The sequence below is a fragment of the Natrix helvetica genome, assembly GCF_964273705.1.
Source record: "Natrix helvetica genome assembly, chromosome: W".
NCBI classification, from domain to species: domain Eukaryota; kingdom Metazoa; phylum Chordata; class Lepidosauria; order Squamata; family Natricidae; genus Natrix; species Natrix helvetica.
In genome coordinates this window covers 34,844,134-34,867,836 of record NC_138555.1, presented here as the reverse complement: position 1 = coordinate 34,867,836, position 23,703 = coordinate 34,844,134, and the positions used below count along the sequence as shown (strand labels likewise).

The 23,703-nt window shown below is 50.1% G+C and overlaps 1 protein-coding gene across 2 annotated transcripts in view; it reads right to left on the bottom strand.

The window, feature by feature from the left end:
* Nucleotides 1-23,703, bottom strand: part of LOC309400490 (26S proteasome non-ATPase regulatory subunit 11-like) — a 145,745-nt gene that overhangs the window by 85,994 nt on the left and 36,048 nt on the right. For both annotated transcript variants that reach the window (XM_081969013.1, XM_081969012.1), the window contains exons 3-5: nt 13,146-13,270; nt 12,901-12,972; nt 11,838-11,895 (exon numbers count right to left, since the gene is read on the bottom strand). In XM_081969013.1, the coding sequence (XP_081825139.1) occupies nt 11,838-11,895; nt 12,901-12,972; nt 13,146-13,270 (255 nt within the window). The remainder of the gene's footprint in view (nt 1-11,837; nt 11,896-12,900; nt 12,973-13,145; nt 13,271-23,703) is intronic.

The following is a 23,703-nucleotide window of genomic DNA, read 5'->3' as shown; positions in this document are numbered from 1 at the left end:
TTAGGATGGGAACTGACCGACTTCTGCGCACCTTGAGTACTAGCTGTCGGAGACTGGTGAGCCTGTCTGGGGAGAGCTGGACCATCCCCGCCCCTGAATCTATAACTGTCCCTAAGTGTAGTATGCGTGTGGACGGGGTGAGGTGACTTTTGGGGAAGTTGACAAAAAACCCTAGGGACTGAAGACACCTGATGGTGAGCTGGAGGTCATGAGTGGCCTGGGGAAGGGAGTCTGCCTGAACCAAGACATCGTCCAGGAAAGTGAAGGTAGGCCTCGGTCAGCTCGATCGAGGCCATGTAATCCCCCCGCCTGACGCCCTGTAGGATTGACCTGAGGGAAGACATTTTGAAACGTCTGTAAAGGAGGTACTGATTGAGACGCTTGAGATCTAGAATTGCCCTCCAGCCCCCCGAGCTCTTCGGAACCACAAATAAGTTGGAATAGTGGCCTAACCCTCACTCTGCGGTTGGAACGGGTTCGACCGCCTGAATCTCGAGGAGATGATTTACTGCGAGATCCATGAGGCGTCGTCGCTCCGGGTCCCGAGAGAGGGTGAACGTTCTGAATAAGGTCGGCGGGTTGGAGAGAACCTCGTCTCAGGCCGTACCGAACGGTGGCCCTGACCCAAGCGTCAGTGGTGATGTTGTCCCACTGATCCGCATAGTGTGCCAGACGGCCGCCTATGGGAAGGCCCAGGTTCGAGTCACTTCCCTCTGCAGAAGGGGCGGCTGCCCCCCCCCCCACGAAAGGGCCGCCTGTTCTGACCCTGGAACCTATTACGGTCCTGGTAATAGGGACGGGAGAACTGCCTATCCGATCTGAAAGAGGAGTATCTTTGCTGGTGATCCTGCTCCTGAACCCTGTAAGAGGGTCTGCGATAAGGAGTGGGTCTGGACTCTGCCTTTTTTGCATTAGACGGGAGGACCTTCTTCTTGTCCTTATTTTCAATCAGAATGGGGTCCAGGGCCTCCCCAAAAAGATTGGGACCCGCATGGGGGCCGCCGCCAGACCCCACTTAGCCTTATTGTCTATCTGCCAGTTGCGGAGCCACAACAGGCGACGGGATGTGACCAAAGTGGCCAGGGCACTGGATGCGTATTTCACAGCATCAAGGGTAGCATCGGCCAAAAACTGAGAGGCCGCCAAAATTTTTGTTATGTCTTGGTGGAGACGCTCATCCTGGATTGGAGTGCGCTCCTGAAGCTTATGGAGCCACATCACTGTGGTGCGGTTAAAATAGGAAGCGGCAGCCACCACTTTTACCGCCCAGGCGGAAGCATTAAAGTTCTTCCTTAGAGTAAGCTCCGCCCTCTTATCCTCTGGCTTCATTTTATCTGCTGCATCTCCAGAGACTACAGGGGAGGAGGAGACCAAAGCGGCTATGGGAGTGTCTATAATGGGAAGCTGCAACGCCTTGGCAAAGGTTTGCTCCACGTTATAAAACCGCCGGTCATTGCTGCCTGGGCTGGTGAAATTAGAAGGGCGAGCCCACTGATTTTGGACCGCCTCCAAGAATAAGGGCGGTGCAGGGATCTCTGCCTTATCGGTGGCTGTGTTGGAGAACATAGCCATGTCAGGATCCCTAGGTGGAGGAACCGTGGGGTCTCCAGTACCAATTTTGGTGGTCTTACAAGCCTTATGCAATAACGGCTTAAACATGGCAGGAGGAAGCAAGGCCGAGGATGAGGGGGCATCTGGTGGAGCGGAGTCCTCGTCCTCCGAAAATCCCATGTCATTGTAATTGTCCTCCCCCCTGGTAGAGGCTTCGCTCACTACAGATGGGGAAGAGGCCCTAGAAAATTGGCGCCCCAGGGATCTACTAGAGTGAGGGGCTCTGTCCCTCTGTGCTATACCCCATGTGATGGCAGCTGAGATGAGCCTCTTTTTTAAAAAAAACAACAAAGTTTTATTGGTTTTTAGGGAATAAAAAAGGAAAGGGGTGATGGAAAGGGTTACAAATTTTGGCAGTTGCAACGTGCGGCAGGTGTCCCCTCCCCCCATACTCATAGTATATATTTAAACAAAGTTCAATACTAAATAGCAATATTTAGTCAGCATACAAAATCAGTTAATAATTTCAATCAATTTATATCAAGCAGATTTTCTTACTCATTTTTGTGATCTGAGTTTTCTTAGTATTGACCCTTCTCCCCCCGCCAGAAGAGTTCCAGCCCCTCCCGTGTCCTGTGTGTCTGTTGTAGGATCATCTGGTTTATCTAGGAGTGCTTTGTTTTTTTCCATAAAGGCCTGTGCCTCTATGGTTGTGTTGATTCTAACTCTTGTATCCTCCCAGAATATTAGCATACCTTCAGGCATCAGCCATCTGAACCACACCCCCTTCTGGTAAAGTTTCTTCGCTAATTGCGAATAATTTTTTCTTTTCTCCCTCACTTTCTTGGGGATCTGTTTCAGAATGGTTATTTCCCTATCTTGGTATTTCAAAACTTCCCCCCTTTGTGCACTCAAGATTTCATCTCTTGTGGTTTTTCTGAGAAATTTAATGTGTACCTCCCTGGGTACATTGTGTGTTCTAGCATATGCTGAATTTACTCTATAAACCAGATCTAGTTCCCACCCCATCTGTTGCTTCTCTTTCTGAATGTATTCAGCCAAAATACTTGTCATAATGTCCCTTATGACTTCATCATCTGTCTCAACCACATTTTGAAATCTAAGATAAAAGGACATTCTTTCAAATTCTATTTTCATCTGTTGAGTCTCAAGTTCTTTGTTCCCCTTCTGCACCCCTTCCATCTCCCCCCTCTAAGATGAGCCTCTTGATGCTTTCGGGCAAAAGCTCCAAATCCTCCAGATCATCCTGAGGGGCCAGTCTTGGAGCAGAAAGGAAGGATCTAGAGGAACCTTCCAGGGGTTCTGCCTCCCCCCCGATAGGTGTCAGTGAGGCTGGGGGAGAAGGAGATCTAGACTGCCTGAAACCCCTGGCAGATCCCGGGGATGCAGAAGGAGAGGATGGACTGAAACCCCTGGGGGAAGAACCAGAGTGGGCTGAAGAAGGCCTAATTGGAGACCTGGATCTAGGCCTGGCTATAGGCCCCTGGGCCTGTTTCTCTGCCCTGGCCACCACTTTTTCCAGTGCTTTCTGTCTCCTCTGCTCATCTCTGGTGGAAGCCCTGGATGAACGCTGGGAGACTTTGGGTTGAGATGAAGCAGCCCTGGTTCTGGGCCTGCCCAATCGTTCTCCACCCTCTACAGGGGCACCTTCCGTATCTTGAGGGAGGCCTGCCTCCTGTACATTCGCCATTGCCCCACTCACGTGTCTTCCACTAGTCAAAGTGTACAGCTGGCAGCAGGGAACGCTCTCTGTTGCTGTTCCACGCAGCAAGTCACGGCAGCTCTAGACTTCACAGGAGCCTCGACAGGTCTGCGCACGAGGCGCGAAACAAAATGGCCGCCCGTCACTCAAATTATAATATATTCAAAATGGCCACCGCAACTTTCCAAAATGGCAGCCCACCTTGTTAAAATGGTCTCCAACGGAGAGTTAGGACCACGAGGAGGCTCCCAGATCAATCGGCCTCCTCTCTTGCAGCCGATTTAAAGCGCCGCGGCTTTTTTTTTTTTTTTCCTCACCGCGGAGGCTCCTCTCTTGTTATCGAGCCTCCGCAAGCCTCAACCACGCGTGCGCTCCCTTTAAATTGCCCGGGAGCGGCGGGAAAACAATCAAATTGCCCTCGAGCGGCTGCGGGCGGCTCACATAGCTGATCATACGCTTCAAAAACGCCAAAAAGGTTAGCGGGCTCCCCTCGGCTGCAATTGGCGAATCCGACACCCCCGCACACCCGGGGACCGGTTAGGATCCAATGGCCCGCGGGGGAGAGGCGAGGCTGCCCCACGGGGCCCTCCCCAACCGCTCGGACAGGAGGACTTTCTCTGGGCCGCAGCCTTTAATTTAGAATTTAGTGTATCCAATTGATCAAATCAGAAAATAATCACAATAAAATTTTTCCTACCAGTAGTAGAGTAACACAGCGCTAGGACCAAAAGACTGAGAGGAAACTGGGAAGTAAAGGTAAGGCAGGAGCCTTCATCAGCTTTCTCTCAGTCTATGGACCAATCAGGCTGTGTTAAAACCCACGTGTTACCCCTCCCTCGAATCCACCGGATAAAAAGGAACTTCAAAAGGCAAGAGGAAACACATTTTTTTCTCGCCAAGGCTCTTAGATAGAGTGGGAGGCAAGGGGACCTGCCGGAAGAATTGTCGAGGAGGTTGTTTGCGGGAATCGGTAGTTAGAGGCACACATGCTGTTGTTAATCAGGTTGCTGCAGCCTGTCTCTGTTGTGACAAAACAACCCAAAGACAGGATGGAAACTTCCTTTGGAAGTCCTTCTACAGGGCTCCCAGGTGCTGTGTGGCAAATAGATGTCCCCACAATTTTCCCAGAAAGTGGGATTTAGAGATCCCTTGGTTTTGTGTGTACTAAAAGACATTGTGCCAAGGTTTGGGGTGCCTTTGAATAGGGCCTCAGATTCTGGCCACCATCAGATGAATCAAGAGCCCCACCCAGATGCAAACGATATGTTAATGAAAGTCTCCATACAGAACACCCCAGGGCAGAGACAGGTATTAACAATCTAGTGCTTAAGGAGATAGAACAACGGGTATAACTTTGAGCAAAAGTAAGAAATTTAGCAGGTCATAAAAAGGTAAAGCCTATTGAATAAGAAGATCTAGGTAATTGGACTTGATTAATTTGATGCAATTCTTAGGTGTGTATCTATACTAATAACATGTAGAATTGAATGGTGTTGAATTGATTTTGATATATTTAACCAGCTGGCAAAATAAGTAAGCTTTTCAGCTGGGGCTTGAAGCTGTGGGGAACGAGAGTTAGGATTTAAACTGCTTTCTGAGTTTTCCCACTGCTTGGAGAATGAGCCACATGTTTCCCAAGGAAAGAAAATTGAAGATTTAAAGGGACAGACTCTTGCCCAGGCCTGAAAGTGTTGTTTCAGGGTATTTGTGCATGTAGGTCTGTGTGGATTGAATAAAATGGAAATTGCATGAAAGGTCTTTGTGAAAAGTAGAAGAAAGAAAGAGAGATGACAGGATGCAAAGTAAAGCTGAATTGCTGACAGTTGCATTGTCAAATAATTCCAAAGCCCAAAGCAGAGGTCAATGTAATTGGTGTAAGGAAAAAAAGGCCACTGGCTCCTTGTATACGTCTTATATACGTCCTTGTTATATGTATGTCCTGTTCAGATTTGTATTGTATTGTATTGTACTTTGTATTTTATTTGTTTTATTGTACGCCGCCCCGAGTCCTTCGGGAGAGGGTGCGGCTTAGAAATAAATATTGATGATGATTATTGATTAAAAGAATGTCCCAAGACATGCTTGAATGCCCAGTTCCTCTTTTGGGTCGTCATATCCTATGCAAAATGGGAGCTACACTGTCCTTTGAGGAAGATAAAATGGCTCTAATGATGAGGCACTCCCCCAGATGAGATATGGCAAGTAATGGTGGTTCAAGAATCCACCAGGCCATGCGTATCATCATACACCAATAATTATACAAGTGAAGCCTCTAGCCATGCCTGTTTGCCTATGCCTTCTTCACCATCTCAAATACATAGAGGCAACTAAAAACTGTTTGCTTTTGAGTAGGAAAAACCCAGTAACAGGTCAAAAGAGGCTGTTTGCTTGGACTAGGTTTCTCCAAGGATTTTAAAAATTCACCTACCTTTTTGGCGAAGCCTTGGCCTCAGACCTAGAAAATTTCCAGCCTTGCAAAGATGGAGATGTGCTACTCCAATATGTAGATAATATCTCAGTAACCGAACAGACGAAGGAGATTTGTTGAAGAAAAAAAAATACCAATCAATCAATTGCTTCATCTGTTAATGGACAAGGGACACCGTGCCCCAAGGCAAAAAGCTCAGCTGGAAAAACCCCAAGTTAAATACTTAAGGTACACCATATGTCAGGGACAAAGAGTAATAGGACATGAGCGAAAAGAAGCTGTATGTCAAATTGCGGAACCTCCTTACACATATGACCAGGAAAGAGTTGCAAGAATTCTTAGGTGCAGCAGGATATTGCAGAATTTCGCGCTTCTAGCCAAACCTCCTTACGCATTTACAAAGGGGGTGAAAAAGAACTCTTTGTTTGGGGTTTAAAGCAGAAAAGTTTACAAAGCCCCTAAAGTCAGAATTATCTCAGGCTCTGATAAGAAAAAGGAAGTTGGCAACAACCTGTGGCTTATCTATCTAAACAAATGGACTGTGTTGCAAAAGGCTGGCCACATTGCCTAAAATTCTAGCCGCCACGGCTCTCCTAATGGAGGAAGCTAATAAATTAACTTTCCGACAGCCTACCAATATCTACACTAGCCACGCAATTCAAGGAATTTTAGAAATGAAGGGACATTTACAAATAGGCACTCCTGACTCAAAATCCACAAGTGACCTTGAAGCAAACAAATGCCCTAAACCCTGCCACCCTTTTGCCAATACCAGAACCCGAAATTGAGCATAATTGTATGAAAACCATTGAGAGTCAGTTTTCATGCAGACCAGACTTAACGGACGTGCCGTTGAAATATGCAGACTATAACTTGTTCACTGATGGATCAAGCTTCATTACTATGGGAGAACATTATGCAGGCTATGCAATAGTCTCTCTTGCCCAAGTCTTTGAGAGTGGACCTCTCCCAAAAGGCACTAGTGCCCAAGTGGCAGAATTATGGGCTTTAATCCGTGCATTAGAGAGGACAAAGAATGAAAGGGTGAACATCTGAACTGACTCTGTATGCCTTCCTTACTTTGCATATCAATACTGCTGATTATAGGGAAAGAGGTCTTTTAACGGCCTCAGGAAAGAAATTAAGCCAATGTGTGAATCACACTGTTAAGGAAAAGATAAGGTGTGTTTTGAAACCCACCTTAAATGAGTAGATGCCTTACCCTTAGCTCTCTGCTCTGTGAGGTGTACTCCATGTAAAGAACTTAATTTATCTCCTTTTGAAATGATGTTTGGACGGCCACCAGTTATAAGCCATAATTTGAAAAATCATATAAGGGACCTAGGACAGCTGGGGTCCTCATGGGTGAATCAAATGGTGGGATAATTGAATAAATAAATACAAGAAATCCAACAATATTGTGTCTCCCTTGCCCCACCATTTTTAACAACTTCCAGTCATAATATTCAGATGGGGAACAGTGTGGTAAAACACTGGAAAGGGAAGAATTTGAAACCTAGATGGAAGGGCCCATATACTGTGGTCATGTGTTCTCCACTTGCAGTAAAAGTGTTGGAATCCAAGTTTTTGATTTACTGGACTCGAGTTAACCCAGCTGCTGATGAGTATTGGCAGGCAGACCAGGAAGAAGCCCGTCCTCTAGTGATATGCATAAAGAAACGCCCCCTAAAAACTGCCCTTCCGGCAATGGGCAGAATTACGGGGCAGAAGAGGCCCTACTGAAGTCACCCCTGGAAGCTGACTTCTCGACGTATGGCTGAGGATTTGGAGGAGGAAGACAACGTTCCATTTATTAGATATAAGATGTATTAGAAAGGTTGAGCACCTGTCAGGAAATGGCAAGCTGCCCCCTCCAGAGGAAGACAGGTGCTGAGGCTAAAATCATTGACTGTGACAAAGAGGAGTGCGAATCTTCTGATGACACTTATGTTTGGAGAACCATGGGAATGGGTTCTTTGCAGTATAACAGGAGTTTTTGGATTGTGGGTGATATGTTTAGCAAATAAGATTTGGTTTTGTGGATTGCCCAAAGCTCATATTGCCCTTCCTCAAACTATACAGTGGGGCAAAAAAGTATTTAGTCAGCCACCAATTGTGCAAGTTCTCCCACTTAAAAAGATGAGAGAGGCCTGTAATTGGCATCGTAGGTAGACTTCAACTATGAGAGACAAATGTAAAAAAAAAAAACCAAACAATCACATTGGCTGATTTGGAAATAATTTATTTGCAAATTATGGTGGAAAATAAGTATTTGGTCAATATCAAAAGTTCCTCTCAATACTTTGTTATATATCCTTTGTTGGCAATGACAGAGATCAAACGTTTCCTGTAAGTCTTCACAAGGTTGGCACACACTGTTGCTGGTATGTTGGCCCATTCCTCCACGCAGATCTCCTCTAGAGCAGTGATGTTTTGGGGCTGTCGCTGGGCAACACGAACTTTCAACTCCCTCCAAAGATTTTCTATGGAGTTGAGATCTGGAGACTGGCTAGGCCACTCCAGGACCTTGAAATGCTTCTTACGAAGCCACTCCTTCGTTGCCCGGGTGGTATGTTTGGGATCATTGTCATGTTGAAAGACCCAGCCACGTTTCATTTTCAATGCCCTTGCTGATGGAAGGAGGTTTGCACTCAAAATCTCACGATACATGGCCCCATTCATTCTGTCCTGTACACGGATCAGTTGTCCTGGTCCCTTTGCAGAGAAACAGCCCCAAAGCATGATGTTGCCACCCCCATGCTTCACAGTAGGTATGGTGTTCTTTGGATGCAACTCAGCATTCTTTCTCCTCCAAACACGACGAGTTGTGTTTCTACCAAACGGTTCTATTTTGGTTTCATCTGACCATATGACATTCTCCCAATCCTTTTCTGGATCATCCAAATGCTCTCTAGCAAACTTCAGACGGGCCCGGACATGTACTGGCTTAAGCAGGGGGACACGTTTGGCACTGCAGGATCTGAGTCTCTGGCGACGTAGTGTGTTACTGATGGTAGCCTTTGTTATGTTGGTCCCAGCTCTCTGCAGGTCATTCACTAGGTCCCCCCATGTGGTCCTGGGATTTTTGCTCACCGTTCTTGTGATCATTTTGACCTCACAGGGTGAGATCTTGCGTGGAGCCCCAGATCAAGGGAGATTATCAGTGGTCTTGTATGTCTTTCATTTTCTAATTATTGCTCCCACAGTTGATTTGTTCACACCAAGCTGCTTGCCTATTGCAGATTCAGTCTTCCCAGCCTGGTGCAGGTCTACAATTTTGTTTCTGGTGTCCTTCGACAGCTCTTTGGTCTTCACCATAGTGGAGTTTGGAGTGTGACTGTTTGAGGTTGTGGACAGGTGTCTTTTATACTGATAACAAGTTCAAACAGGTGCCATTGATACAGGTAATGAGTGCAGGACAGAGGAGCCTCTTAAAGAAGAAGGTACAGGTCTGTGAGAGCCAGAAATCTTGCTTGTTTGTAGGTGACCAAATACTTATTTTCCACCATAATTTGCAAATAAATTCTTTCCAAATCAGCCAATGTGATTGTTTGGTGTTTTTTTTTTACATTTGTCTCTCATAGTTGAGGTCTACCTATGATACCAATTATAGGCCTCTCTCATCTTTTTAAGTGGGAGAACTTGCACAATTGGCGGCTGACTAAATACTTTTTTGCCCCACTGTATATAACCCCTGCCTTCTCCCTGACGTGGTGATTCAGTAGGCTGAAAGAATTGTGTTAGGAGACATTTTGCGTGAGAGATGATTATGAGCTTTTTGTGGCTCTGGCTGTTATTGGCAAAGGACTTGCTAAGTGATAACGTCTTGAATAGTAGTTCCCAATGTTGCGAAAATACCCAAGCAACCCCCCTTGCTCTTGAAGAAAGATCCAAGGATGTCAAAAATCACAGAGAACAGGGTGGAATCAAGTTACAGGATGTGGAACAGGTCTGCTCCCGCCAACAGCGCATTATTTATGCTTGGGGACGAAACCGCAAGCCAATTCCAACACTTCCAGCCAGCTATTTGACAAACCCTGTAAGAAAAAAAAGCAAAGCCTAGGGAAAACGGACCCCTGCAACAGTTAAGACAAGGGGATTACATGTTAAGAGTGTTGGAATTAGGACAAAGCTTTATCAATCAGTCTGACCCTGCCCTGGGCCAGAAATGCTGGTTATGTTTGTCTGCCGGACCCTCATCTTATCATGCGGTGCCAGTCGAGTCAGATCTCTGGGAAAAGACCAGAGCTACGATAGTTTTTGACAAGGGAGGTAGATGGGGAACTAAAATGGCAGAAGCCTGGCTACATGGCGAACTGTATGACGCGCTTAAAACACTAGGGATGAGCAGTCTCCCCATCGTTGGGCCCATAGCAGTTGGTGTAGAAATTATAGGGTCACCCTCCTTGTGCATCAAACGATATCAGGAGCCTGGCATTCCTGTGGGGTCACTATCAGAGGAACAATGCCTATCTGAAATGTACCTTGCCCCCAGGAAAACACTTGTAGACGTAAAATTGACTCACAGCATGTTTCCATCTGCTCACAAGCTCTTCCAACAAAAAGTCACTTTCTCACTCCCACCTCCACTTGTTTTTAACCGATGGGAGGGGAATCTGACCACTGGAAGCTGTCCCAGGCCATTCCAACCACCCCGATTGCCCATTTGGCTCTCAATACAGTCCACTACGGGAGTCTGTGTTTACTTCCCCCCTGGAAATGCAAGTTCCCAATATCTCTTTGAAGGGCCAATCCTCAGGAATAAGCTAATGGACCCTAATCAAGAAGTTCCATTACAGCCCCTGTCTGGTATGTTCCTAGCAGGAACTTTACAGGTCTGGACTAATGAAAGGAACCTCCAAGTCCATGCCTTCTCCATGATCATAGGAGTGTGTGTAGGGGAAAATGGAGTCTTCTTCTTATGTGGGAAAAGCTTGCTGTTTCTATATGAATAGACCAGGGGAAGTCCGAGGGTTGGTCCAAGAACTACGAGTTCGAGCTTCCTCTATTGGTCAAAAAGTACAAGGAACAGATGTGTGGTTCTCTTGGCTACCGGGAACAGGTTGGATCAAGCAAATGCTATTTTTTTTATTATGTGGAATCGCAAGTTTAGTCTTCCTCCCTTGCATAATACCCTTGCTTAAACAACTCGTTATGAGGTCTGTAAAGGAAACACCGGGTGAAAAGGAGTTAATGTTAAATAGAAAGCCTAATCCCACATACCCTCAAGGAAGATGATATTCAAATTGCACTCTTAGAATTAGAGAAAGTGATTTTGGAAGATATGTGTATTGCTTGTATCCTTGCTTTTTCGCTATTCTGTATCCTGCATGCTAATATTGTTAATCTAACAGGCTAGACTCAATTGTGGGCCTTAATAGAGTCTAGAAGGGGGGAAATAAAGTAGAATAAAATATGGATTAAAATATAAGAATGAAGACGTGGCATAAAAGGGACAGTTAGAAGCTTGCTTAAAGGGACAGGGAAATGTCATCAGCCTTCAACCACAACATGTTCCAGTAAATGTCCCTATGTCAAAAGTCCAAACCCACAAGGTTCAATTAAAGTTCGTTAATGGCACGTAGTCCATACCTGTAACAAAAGGAGAAGACCCCCATCTCCTTATAAGGCTTTTTCCTCAAGGTAACCAATAAGAAATGAGTTAAGTGTTTCCGTGTTACACTGTCTTTGAGAATGTACAAGAATGCGTGCTTCGATAATGAAGGTCGTTCAGAAATTCACAATGTTAGCCATGGGCTAACTCTTCTGAACCTGGCTGCCAAATAAACTTTTCCTGTATCCTGAGAAGTCTAAAGCCTGTCAATTTCTGCAACAATTCCACAATCTTTCCAAGATCTTCCCCTCTCCTCATAGCCTCTATAAACACCAATGACCTTGATTTTTCTCCACTATTCACTCTTACAACCTACCCCTGAAAACACTTCAGCTTCTAACAAAGATATTTCAAACCATTACCAGATCAAACGAAGAACTATTTCATTCCATGTCCGGACCAAACACATTCTCATTTCATGCAAAAATCACTCCAAGCTAGCTATTTTATGCATATACCATTTTACACATCTCTAGAATAAACCTAATTAATATTAGGGTCAGTATAGGAAGTCAACTTACCTAACTGCAATGCTTCTTGATACCTTTTTGTGTCAAAATACAAAGAAATCAGCCTTGCCTAGAAGATGGAAAAGTAAAAAATTGTCATGAAAACTACTTTATGATTTTTAGATATTTAACTAGAGCTGACTGGTATGAAATATGAAGCAGACAAGACTCCTGGGAAACTACTCATGTTTCAGGAGTAGCAAGAAAACAGAGAAAAAAGATAGTAGAAAGTGCATCCATAATAATGCAAAAGAAATCTGTAGAACAAGTACAGGTAGTCCTTGACTTATGACCACAATTGAGCCCAAACTATCCATTGCTAAGCGAGACAGTTAAGTGAATTTTGCCCCATTTTACTACTTTTCTTGCTGCAGTTATTAAGTGAATCACTGCAGTTGTTACGTTAGTAACATGGTTGTTAAGTGAATCTAGTTTCCCCATTGACTTTGCTTGTCAGAAGGTCGCAAAAGGGGACCACATGACCCAGGGAGACTGCAACCATCATAAATACAAGTCAGTTGCCAAGCCTCTGAATTTTGATCACGTGATCTTGGGAATCATACTGCAATGGTTCTAAGTGTGAAAAATGGTCATAAATCACTCTTTTCAGTGTGGTTGTAACTTTGAATGGTCACTAAATGAACTGTTGTAAGTCAAGGACTACCTGTTATTTTGAACTGAATGCTGTTCAAGGATTGACAATGGTAGAACAGAAACATGGACTAAAGGCACACATTGAACAACATGTATTAACATGCTAGTAGAATCATCATTTCACTAATGCATTTATGTAGATAAGATCTTACTTCAACCATAACAGGACACTCTTTAAGAAGCAAAAGATGTTTGCATTATAAACTGGAGGAAAAATTGCCAGTAATAAACATGTGAATATCAGTCTGGAAGTTTATCATGCTCCAAACTAATACTTGAGAACATGCCTTCAATAATAACCTAGAGAAAAAGTGATGGCAAATGTTTGAATATGGTGTACTGGCATAGAGAATGACAGGTTTACTAACCCAAATAGCAAGTGGATCACTACATTAACTAAAATGGGCATGTTACATCGTACCTCCAGAGCCTGGCGTAGGAACGTCCTCTTTTCCGATTTGGCCCATTCAATGCATTCAAGACATAGGTCAACCTAACAGAAAAACTACATTCAATTATTTTTCTACTGTTTGTATCTTCACTGGTGTCATGATATCAATTTCGACATAAGCTGGCTCTGAACGTTTTGCAAGGACTTTTCAGAAACAGCTGCCAACATTCTGAATTTGAAGTAGCATAACTGTGCCTGAATTTCAGTTGCCTCACCTCTTGTCCTGTTGCAGCTTCCATGTCTAGGAATAGGTCTAGCAGGGACCGAACCAGACGGGCTGCCTTTGCCTTGCTAATGGAGTTCAAGAAAGGACGAACATACTTCAGAAGTCCTCCAAGCTCTGTATTAACAATAAAATAATCAAGTAGCAATATAGCTCAGGATCTATAATTGCATCAGAATGCATTATAAAAGGTTATGGTCATATTCTAGAAAAAGTGACCACATAGTTCTTAATTTCAGCTAACAGTTATCTGAGACAGAATGTCAGTTGGTCTTACCTGAACTGCATGTCTCGAACATGGCGTGGGAGGAGTCACACATGGGTATTAACACAGCCCCTTTGCCCTGGAGACTGAGGTAATCTTGAAGGCCACACCTCCATTCCTCCTCTGACCTCCCAGATTAACCGATGGTTCGTAGCAGAGCCCTGGAAGGAAGGGACAGAGAACACACACACATCCTTCCTGTCCGGCCCTGACTGACCACTGAACTAACTCAGGCCCCTAGCGCGGGGTGCTCTAACGGGTGGGAAGTGACTCCTCCCACGCCATCTTCGAGACATGCAGTTCAGGTAAGACCAACTGACAGTCTCCGAAGTGAGGCGTGGGAGGAGTCACACATGGGACATACCAAAGCTAGATGTCCTTGGGAGGGATCAATGGGCCTGAGTCCCCCGAGAGTCCAGGACTCCCTGAAGGACCCTCCACCCAAAGGCCACGTCCGCGGAGGCGTACGCATCTAGCCGGTAATGCCTGATGAAAGGCGAGGGAGAGGACCAGGCAGCAGCCCTGCAGATCTCCTCTATGGGAGCCTGGGTGGCCCAAGCCACCGAAGTGGCAGCACTTTTGGTGGAGTGCGCGGTGATGCCCTCTGGGACCTGGAGCCCGCGTGCTTCGTAGGCCTTGGAGATGGCTGCTTTGATCCACCTGCTGATGGTGGCTCCCCGGGTGGATGCCTGAAAGGAGACGAAGAGGGCCTCTGAACGCCTAAAGGGTGCCGTGCGCTTCAGGTAGATGCGCAGGGCTCATTGTTTTGGGCTCGTTTTAGCCCACCAGGGTTGGTCGGAGAAGAACGGAGAGTGAAAGGAGCGGAGCGGCTGTGAGCGGCTGAGGAGGAAGCCGGGAGGCAATGGCGGCGGCGCGCGCAGTGGCGCGAAGGCGTGAAGTTTGAACTGCGTTGCGAAAAAAATGCAAAAAAATGGGAAAAAGCAAGAGAATGGCACCAAAGAGAACAAGGTGGCACCGGAGGTACCAGAGCCACCCTACGACACCAGAGAAGACAACGAGGCACTGGAGGCTCCGGAGAGGTGAGCAGATCAGGGAGACAGTCGGGAACGGCAAAGGGAGATGGCTGCAGCGTCGGAGGTGTGGAAAGAGCTGCAGCCAGGGACTCCTCTATGACATTTGGCCGTAGCCTGGCTGCTCCCATGCTCCCGGGAACCTGGAGAATGTTCCTATAATTTTTGAGAGCTTTACCCAAATTGCAATGATCACTGAGGCGCCGGATGGGGACCAAGATGAATGTGTTGGGGAACCAGAAGTGAGGAGAGGAACTAAAATAACGGCTGGGGATGGCCTAGAACTTCAGAGGCCACTGGAGGCCCGTTTCAGGGCTATGGATGGGCCTGACTGACTGCCTAGATTAAAAACAGCTGGGCTCAGAATGCCCCCCCCACCCACTAAGGATCCCACATCTGTAATTATATCTATCCTCAACCACCTTAGACTGTCTCCCATTTTTATGACATCTCTGCCTTGCTCCACTATTTGGGAATATTTGAACATTCCCCCCCCCCCCCCGCCTTCTTTCCAAGTACTATCTGGATACTAAAGCCTCCAGCTCCCCCATTAAGACCTTAGCCCTCCGGCTATTGACTTTTACTACCAGCACCCTTACCCAATTGGGCTTTAATATTCTATCAATTTATTCAAGGTTAGACCTGCTCCGCCTGCGGGAGGCCCCTCTCTCGCAGGTATGGCCCTTGGCTCTTACAAGGGCCTGCCTTGATGACGGGTTTGTGAACCCCGAGAGGTGGAAGAAACGGAAGCTGAGGGGATTTTTAGTCAAATGTTTTACATTGTTTTTAGGGGGTTCCAGGGAGGGGGGGTGGGTTAACCAGGCCGGGAGGGAAGCCAGCGCCAGTCGAACAGGTGAGTCCAGGAGGGAAGTGAGCGGGGTGGGGGGGGAGAGGGAACAAATTATTCCGGTAGAGGGTTGTTTTATTACATCGGTCGCGGGGAGGGGGGGATGCGAGGACAAGAGAAGATCACAAGGTCGGTTGGGAGACCGTGGCTGTTGGCTACGCCCGGTCGTTTGTACCAACCCCCGCAGCCTAGGTGGTCAGGAACTACAGAGCCAGGGCCTGCGGCTGATGCTTTGCAATGCAAGGTCCGTAACCAACAAGGCCCCCCTTATTAGCGAGTTGATCTCGGAGGGGGAGCTGGACCTTGCAGGGATAACGGAGACCTGGTTGGGCCACGAGGGTGGTTTACCCCTCGTGGAAATGTGCCCACCGGGTTTCCGTGCATTCCATCAGCCTCGGGCCCTGGGTAAGGGTGGTGGGGTGGCGGTAGTTATACGGGATGGTCTGGAACCGAGAGAGTTCACTGTTCCTCAGATACCCGGTTGTGAATCCCTAGGTGTGAAATGGGGCCCAGGGAGGCAGTTGGGCCTGCTGATTGTATACTTGGCTCCTCGCTATACATCAGCGGCCCTGCCCGAGCTCCTCGAGCTGATCTCAGAGACGGCGGTTGAGATCCCCAGGCTTTTGGTCATGGGGGACTTCAACCTGCCGTCGACGGGAGCAGCATCTGAGGTGGCTCGGGAGTTCATGGCTTCCATGACAGCCATGGGCCTGACCCAATTAATTCAGGGCCCCACACACGAGGGCGGTCACACACTGGACCTTATTTTTGTATCTGAACAGTGGACGAGTGATCTGGGAATAGGGGACTTAGTCATTACTCCCCTGTCATGGTCAGATCACTCATGTCTCCGGCTGGACTTCCCTGCCGCTACCCCCCACCGCGAGGAGGCGGAGCCAGCCTGCCGAAGCTGGTACCGCCCCAAGCACCTGATGGAACCGGATAGGTTCCAGACGGAACTTGGGCCACTACCTGTAGCCCTGACCCGCGCTCGGTCGGAGGACCTAGTGGCCGCCTGGAATACGGCGGTGGCTGGGGCCTTGGACCGGGTTGCGCCTTTGCGACCTCTCCTGCGGCAGCGATCCACCCGAGCTCCTTGGTATACCGAGGAGCTAAGGGTGATGAAGCGCCATAGGAGACGTCTAGAGAGCAGGTGGAGATCCTCACGCTCCGAGTCTGATCGAACACAGGTAAGAGCCTATTTACGGACCTACCTTGTGACATTGAGAGCGGCCAAACGTAGACATTGTGCCGCTCTTATTGCGTCCGCGGATAACCGCCCTGCTGCCCTGTTTAGGGTGACCCGCTCTCTCCTGTCACAGGGGACGCGGGGGGCACCCTTGCAGGGTAGAGCAGAGGAATTTGGGGAATATCTGCAGGACAAAGTCGCTCAGATCCGGAGCGGATGGGCCCCCTCCAGTGGGCCGGACGAGCCGTCAACAGTGAGTCTTGTGAGACCATTCTGGGAGGAGTTTGACTCTGTTGCCCCCGAGGATTTGGACAGGTTGCGTGGACGGCTGCGACCCACCACATGTTCAATGGACCCGTGTCCCTCCTGGCTGGTACTGGCATCCTGGGAGGTGACACGAGGCTGGCTTCTGGGCCTGGTGAACGCCTCATTGGGTGAGGGCTTCCTACCAACTGCCTTGAAAGAGGCGGTGGTAAGGCCCTTGCTCAAGAGGCCTTCACTGGACCCAATGGAGCTGGCTAATTATCGTCCAGTCTCCAACCTTCCCTTTTTAGCGAAGGTTGTTGAGAATGTGGTGGCACAGCAATTTCCACGACACCTTGACGAATCCGAATATCTAGACCCACGCCAGTCCGGCTTCCGACCAGGGCACAGCACAGAGACAGCCTTGGTCGCGCTGGTTGATGATCTCTGGAGGGCCAGAGATAGAGGTTGTTCCTCTATCCTGGTCCTATTAGACCTCTCAGCGGCTTTTGATACCATCGACCATGGTATCCTATTGCGCCGGCTGGAGGGGATGGGAGTCGGAGGCACCGTTTTACGGTGGTTCGGCTCCTACCTCTCCGACCGGTCGCAATGTGTGTTGACAGGGGGGCAGAGGTCGACCCTGAGGTCACTCACTTGTGGGGTGCCACAGGGGTCGGTCCTCTCGCCCCTCCTGTTCAACACATATGTGAAGCCGCTGGGAGAGATCATCCGTGGTTTTGGGGTTGAATACCATCTGTACGCTGATGATACTCAGCTGTACGTTTCAACCCCAAATCACCCCAGCGAGGCTGTCGAAGTGATGTCCCGGTGTTTGGAAGCCGTCGGGGTCTGGATGGGGGACAACAGACTCAAACTCAACCCCTCGAAGACTGAGTGACTGTGGCTACCGGCACCTCGGTTCAGTCAGCTGACTCCAACGCTGGCCATAGGGGGCGAACAACTGCCCCCTGTGGAACGGGCGCGCAATTTGGGTGTCCTCCTAGATGCCCGGCTGTCAATGGACGACCATGTGGCAGCCGTGGCTAGGGGGGCGTTCCACCAGGTCCGCCTGGTGTGCCAATTTCGCCCCCTTCTGGACCGGGATGCCCTACGCACGGTCACTCATGCACTGGTGACGTCTCGCCTGGACTACTGTAATGCTCTCTACATGGGGCTTCCCTTGGGACGCGCACGAAGACTGCAGCTAGTCCAGAACGCAGCCGCGCGGGCAGTCATGGGGAGTACTAGGTACTCCCACGTAACACCGCTCCTGCGCGAGCTGCACTGGCTACCTGTGGTCTTTCGGGTGCGTTTCAAGGTTTTGACTACCATCTTTAAAGCGCTCCATGGCATAGGGCCTAGTTACCTGCGGGATCGCATCCTCCCACATACATCCCTGCGGCCAATTCGCTCTCACAGGGAGGGGCTTCTCCTGGTGCCGTCCACTAGGCAATGCCAGCGGGCGACACCAAGGAGTAGGGCCTTCTCTGTGATGGGCCCAACCCTCTGGAATGACCTCCCCCCCGACATTAGAACCACCATTGACTTCCGCTCCTTCCGGCAGAAACTGAAGACACACCTGTTCCGACTGGCTGGCCTGGCATAATTCTTAACGTCTACCTCCTGGCATATATATTTCCTACTGGTTTTTTAGTGGACTTAATTTTATAGGACACTGGGGTTTTAAATTTTGTATATTTTAAATTATTTATTTAGCAATTACAGTTCTGTCTATTTTATCCTCCTCTTATTTATGTATTTATCCATTTAATAATTTTTAGTTGTTATTATGTATGATGTTTTTGATATGGACTGTACACTGCCCCGAGTCCCTTTTGGGAGAGGGGGCGGTCTAGAAGTGCTAATTAAATTAAATTAAATTAAAATCTCACGTCCAGCCGGTGCCACGATCTTTCTCTATCCCTGGAGGGCTTCGGACAGAAGTCCAGTAGAACTATCTCTAATGCCCTGTGGAAAGGAGTTGATCTTGGGCATGAATGCAGGGTCCAGTCTGAGGACAACCCAGTTATCCAGGAAGGTGCAGAGGTCCTCCCTGCTGGACAAGAGCATTGAGCTCGGATACTCTCCTGGCTGAGGTGATGGCAACCAGGAATTGGAGGGACACCTCCCTCAAAGGCTCGAAAGGTGCCTCCGTCAGAGACTGGAGGACCGTGGGCAGGTCCCAGGTGGGGAATCGATGGACCACAGGGGGTTTCAGATTCGCCGCTCCCTTGAGGAAGCGCCTTAGGACTGGATGCTGGGACAAGGGCGGGGAGTCCACTCCCCCCAGGACCGTGGATAGGGCGGAGACCTGTCTCCTAAGGATGCTGGGGGTCAGACCTTTCTCCAGACCTTCCTGTAGAAAGTCCAGAACCTGGGGCACAGAAGCCGAAGCTGGATTAAGGTCCTTTGCTTGGCACCACTCTGCGAAGGCGACCCAGGAGGCGTTGTAGATGCAAGTGGTGGACTGCCTCCTGGAAGCCTCAATGGTCTTAATGACCTTCGCAGAGAAATGGGCCCCTCTTGGTTGTTCCCGCTCAATCACCAGACTGTGAGATGGAGCCACTCCTGGTCCGGATGCTCCAGAGACCCCTGGTGCAGGGACACCTCCCCTGGGGGAATCCTCCAGTGGGGAGCTGAGGACAGCTCCACCAGGTCTGCCAGCCAGGGGCGACGTGGCCAGAAGGGGGCCACTAGAACCATCTCTGTTCTCTCTGACACTAACTTCCTCAGAACCCCGGGAATGAGGGGAAGGGGAGGAAAGGCGTAGAGGAGACCGGGCGGCCATCTGCAACGAAGGGCATCCATGTCCATGGCGCCTCTGGACGGGAACCTCGACATGAAGATTGGCAGTTGGGCGTTCGCTGGGGTTGCGAAGAGATCCACTGCCGGACGTCCGAACCTCTCGCAGATCTGTAGGAAGACGTTGGGGTGGAGTTGCCACTCTCCGTTGTCGACCGTCTCCTTGCTGAGCCAGTCTGCTTGTTGGTTCTCTATCTTGGAGATGTGTTCCGCTCTGATGGATCGGAGGTTCTTCTCTGCCCAGTTCCCCAGTCGGAGGGCCTCGTCACGCAGGGCCTTGGAGTGGGTGCCTCCCTGTCTGTTCACATGGGCCTTGGCTGCCACGTTGTCCGTCAAGACCAAGACATGATGGTCAGTCACCGTAGCTCTGAAGTGGCGTAGGGCCAGATGGATGGCCCTGAGCTCCAACCAGTTGATGTTGTCGCGCAGGTCTGTTGGAGTCCAACGGCCCTGGGCTATCTGGGCCTCCAGATGTGCTCCCCAGCCGAACAGGCTCGCGTCTGTCATGAGCACCTTCCTTGCTGGTTCTCTGAAGAGTGACCCCCTGTCTATGGCTGGGGTCAACCACCAACGGAGCAATAGGAGAACCTGGGGTGACACTCGAACTTTGAAGCTGGCGCCGCTCGTTCCTGCTCTCTGGTGTGGGAGCAGGAACCACTGGAGCTCCCTGGCGTGGAGACGAGCACAAGGCACGATCCCTATGCAAGAAATAAATTACCCCAGGAGCCTGGAAAGGAGAACTACAGGAACAGAGTGTAACCTGCGTATCTCCTGAACCAGCTGTATGATGCTGTCCCTAAGTTCCTGGGAGAGGAGCACCTCTCCAGACACCGAATCTATAATGGACCCTAGGTGTTGGAGCCTGGTAGATGGGGCTAGTTGGCTCTTCTCGAAGTTGATCGAGAAACCCAGGGACCTAAGCATGTCGATGGTGAGACCCAGGTCCTGCCTGGCAGTGTCTGGGGACCTGGCTAGGACAAGAATGTCATCTAGGTAACAGTGAAGTCGGACTGGGAAGGAACGAAGGTGGCCTGCGGCCGCGGCCAACACCTTGGTGAAGGTCCTGGGAGCTGAGGCCAGCCCAAAGGGGAGGGCTCTATACTGGAAGTGACTGCCCTCGTGGGAAAACCTGAGGAACCTACGATGTTCCGGGGCGATTCTGAGGTCGATGGAGGCCAGGTAATCGCCCTGTCTGATGCCCTCTAGGATGGATTTCGGAGAGACCATCTTGAACCTACGGTAGACCACTCTGGAATTGAGCAGTTTAAGGTCCAAAATGGCTCTCCACCCCCCTGAACTCTTGGGGACCAGGAACAGGTTTGAATAGAATCCAGAACCCTTTTCCCCCTCCGGTACCCTCTCTATAGCCCTGATGTCTAACAGGTGTTTGATGGCCTTAGCCTTAAGGGCCCGTTTGGCCGGGTCTCTGGAGGAGGCGAAGGTGCGGAATCTATTCGGGGGCTGCGAGCGGAACTCCAGCTGAAGCCCGAGCCTAACAGTCTGGAGGACCCACTCGTCCGATGTGACGCGATCCCAGGCATCCGCAAATAGGGAGAGGCGACCGCCTATGGGGTGATCCACGATCGGATCACTTGAACCTGCGGAAAGGACGGCCGCCCCCTCCTCGAAAGGGCCGCTTGCTCTGCTGTTGGCCTCTGAATCTGTTCCTAGGGAACTGTCTGTCCCCCTGCCTGTGAAACCTGTGAACCGGGTACCTCTGCTTCTGTGAGTCCGTGTCAGGCGGGCGGTAAGCTGCTCTCCTGGGGTAAGGCGCCGGTCGGTGATCTGACCTTCTGGTCGTGGCCGGGAAGACCTTCCGCTTATTCTTGTCCTCCACCAGGATGGGATCCAGCAAAGGCCCGAACAGCTTGTCCCCGGTGTAGTCCGCTCCTGCCAGGTGCCACTTTGCACGAGACTCCGCCTGCCAGTGGCACAGCCACAGCAAGTGCCTGGACGCTACAGAGGACGACAAAGCTCACGAGGCATACTTAACTGCATCCAGCGTGACGTCTGCCGAAAACTGGGTGGCTGCCAGTACCTTGGAGATGTCCTGCAGCAGTCGTACTTCCGTGGCTGGGGTCCTGTGTCTTAGCTGTTCCAGCCATAGCACTGTTGACCTCTTAAAAAAGGAGGCAGTCGTGGCTGCCTGAATAGCCCAGGTTATTGCTTGGAAGGACTTACGCATCACCATCTCCGCCTTCTTGTCTTCTGCCTTGAGACAGTTGGCTATGTCTCCAGTCACCACCGCGGAGGCTGAAGCCAGGCTGGCGACCGCAGTGTCCACTGAAGGTACCTGCAGCGCTTGGGCAAAGGTAGAATTGAGATTATAAAATCTACACTCATTACCCCCCCGGATTGGGAAAAGATCCTGGCTTAACCCATTTAAGCACCTCTAGGAACATCTCTGGAGTGGGATTTAAGCACCTCTAGGAACATCACTGGAGTGGGAATCTCCTCCTTTTCCACTTGGGCCCTGTGGAAGGGCCCCTTCTTGTTCCCCCCGCTGTTGCCAGTGGTGGCAGTCACAGGACTGGACTCTGGAGGGGTGTCCAGGTCTGCTGTGGCCCTGGCCTTACGAAGTAAGGAGCTAAACAAGGAAGAGGGAAACAGCCCGGTGATGTTGGGGGCCTCAGGAGCCTGGGTGTCCTCATCTTCAGAAAACCCCACCTCCTTCAGCTCCCCCTCCTCTAAATCCGAAGCCTCACTGGCAGTGGAGGGGGAGGGAGACCTGGGTTCTCTGCTAGCAGAGGACCTGGGGTGATCCTGATGACCCCTGGACTGGTCCCGGGAGGAAGTACTCCTGGAACCTTGGGCCTGGTGTTTCATCCCAGAGGCAATCCCCTGGGTTATGGCCCTGGCTAAAACCTCCTGGAAGCTATCAGGAAGTCCTGGGAGGGAGGAGTGCAGCTCTGGGGGTTGCAAGAACTCCCTTGGCTGTGGGGATTGCGGTGCCAGCCAGTGCCTGGCAGGGCTGGGGGCCCTGCGCCCAAAGGGATCTCCCCTAACTTCTGATGGATGGGCAGGCGATGGGGGGGGCGATGGGGAACTGCGCCCTCTGCCTGAGCTCTTTGGGGAGCCAGGGGACATCACCTGGGCCTCTACCAGCGTAGGCAGCCTGCGGGGAGAGCGTGACCTAGAAGGTGATGGGCTAATGGTGGCCCTAAACCTCCTAGTGGAGGCCCTGGTGACTCGACCCTCTTTAGGGGAGATCTCCTTCCTAGGGCCCCTGGGGGTGCTTCTCTTGGTGGGGGACCTCCCTCTGGTGCCTGGGGGAGCCCCCCTAGAGGCCCCCTCACTCGGGTCCAAGTCCCCTAGGGATCTAGACCCCGCACCCCTGCCGCCTCTGCCATGCTACTCACGATTCCGACGATTACCCCCTCCTCTCTCCTTCTTTCCGGCTTGAATTGGTGTGCGCGTAGCTCTTCAAGCTCCACGCTCCTTCCCTGCCGTCGATCCATGGCCCGAATGCCGGCAAGCACTGAAAACTACGGCCCTCCCCGGATTGCCGGCAGAGTTGGGGCCTTTCGAAGCCTCTTCTGCCTTCGGCAGTGCTTCTTGAGCGCTCTTGGCGTCTGTAAGAGGAACGCCGGCCACGCGCTCACTCACGTGCTCAAGATGGCGGGGGCAAGATGGCGGCCGCTGATCTGCGGCCTGATCTCTTGTAGCTGGGGAGCGTTGGGGCGATCCCTGCCGGATCCCCGGTCCTCCGAAGGTCTTCGCCCGTCTCCCGGAAGCCGAGCAGCCGTTCCACGTGCTCTACGCGGCGCGGAGGCTTCTTCCCCTTTTACGCGACCGTCCGGCCGCTTGGGGAGCGCACGCTAGCAAGCGGCAAGGCTCTACGCTAGCCGCGCTGAGCACGGTAGAGGAGGGATGCAGCAATCCAGCAGCAAAGGAAAAAAAAGGTAAAAGGAAGAAAAAACCTGCAAAAAAATTCCTAAGTCTTCGAAGTGAGGGAGAGTCAGGTAAACACTCCTTCTGGGCCGGAGACTGAGGTTAATCTGGGAGGTCAGAGGAGGAATGGAGGTGTGGCCTTCAAGATTACCTCAGTCTCCAGGGCAAAGGGGCTGTGTTAATACCCATGTGTGACTCCTCCCACGCCTCACTTCGGAGACAAGGCATATTCATATAAACTAATTCTGATTTCCATTACAGGTTTACTATAGGGGTCCT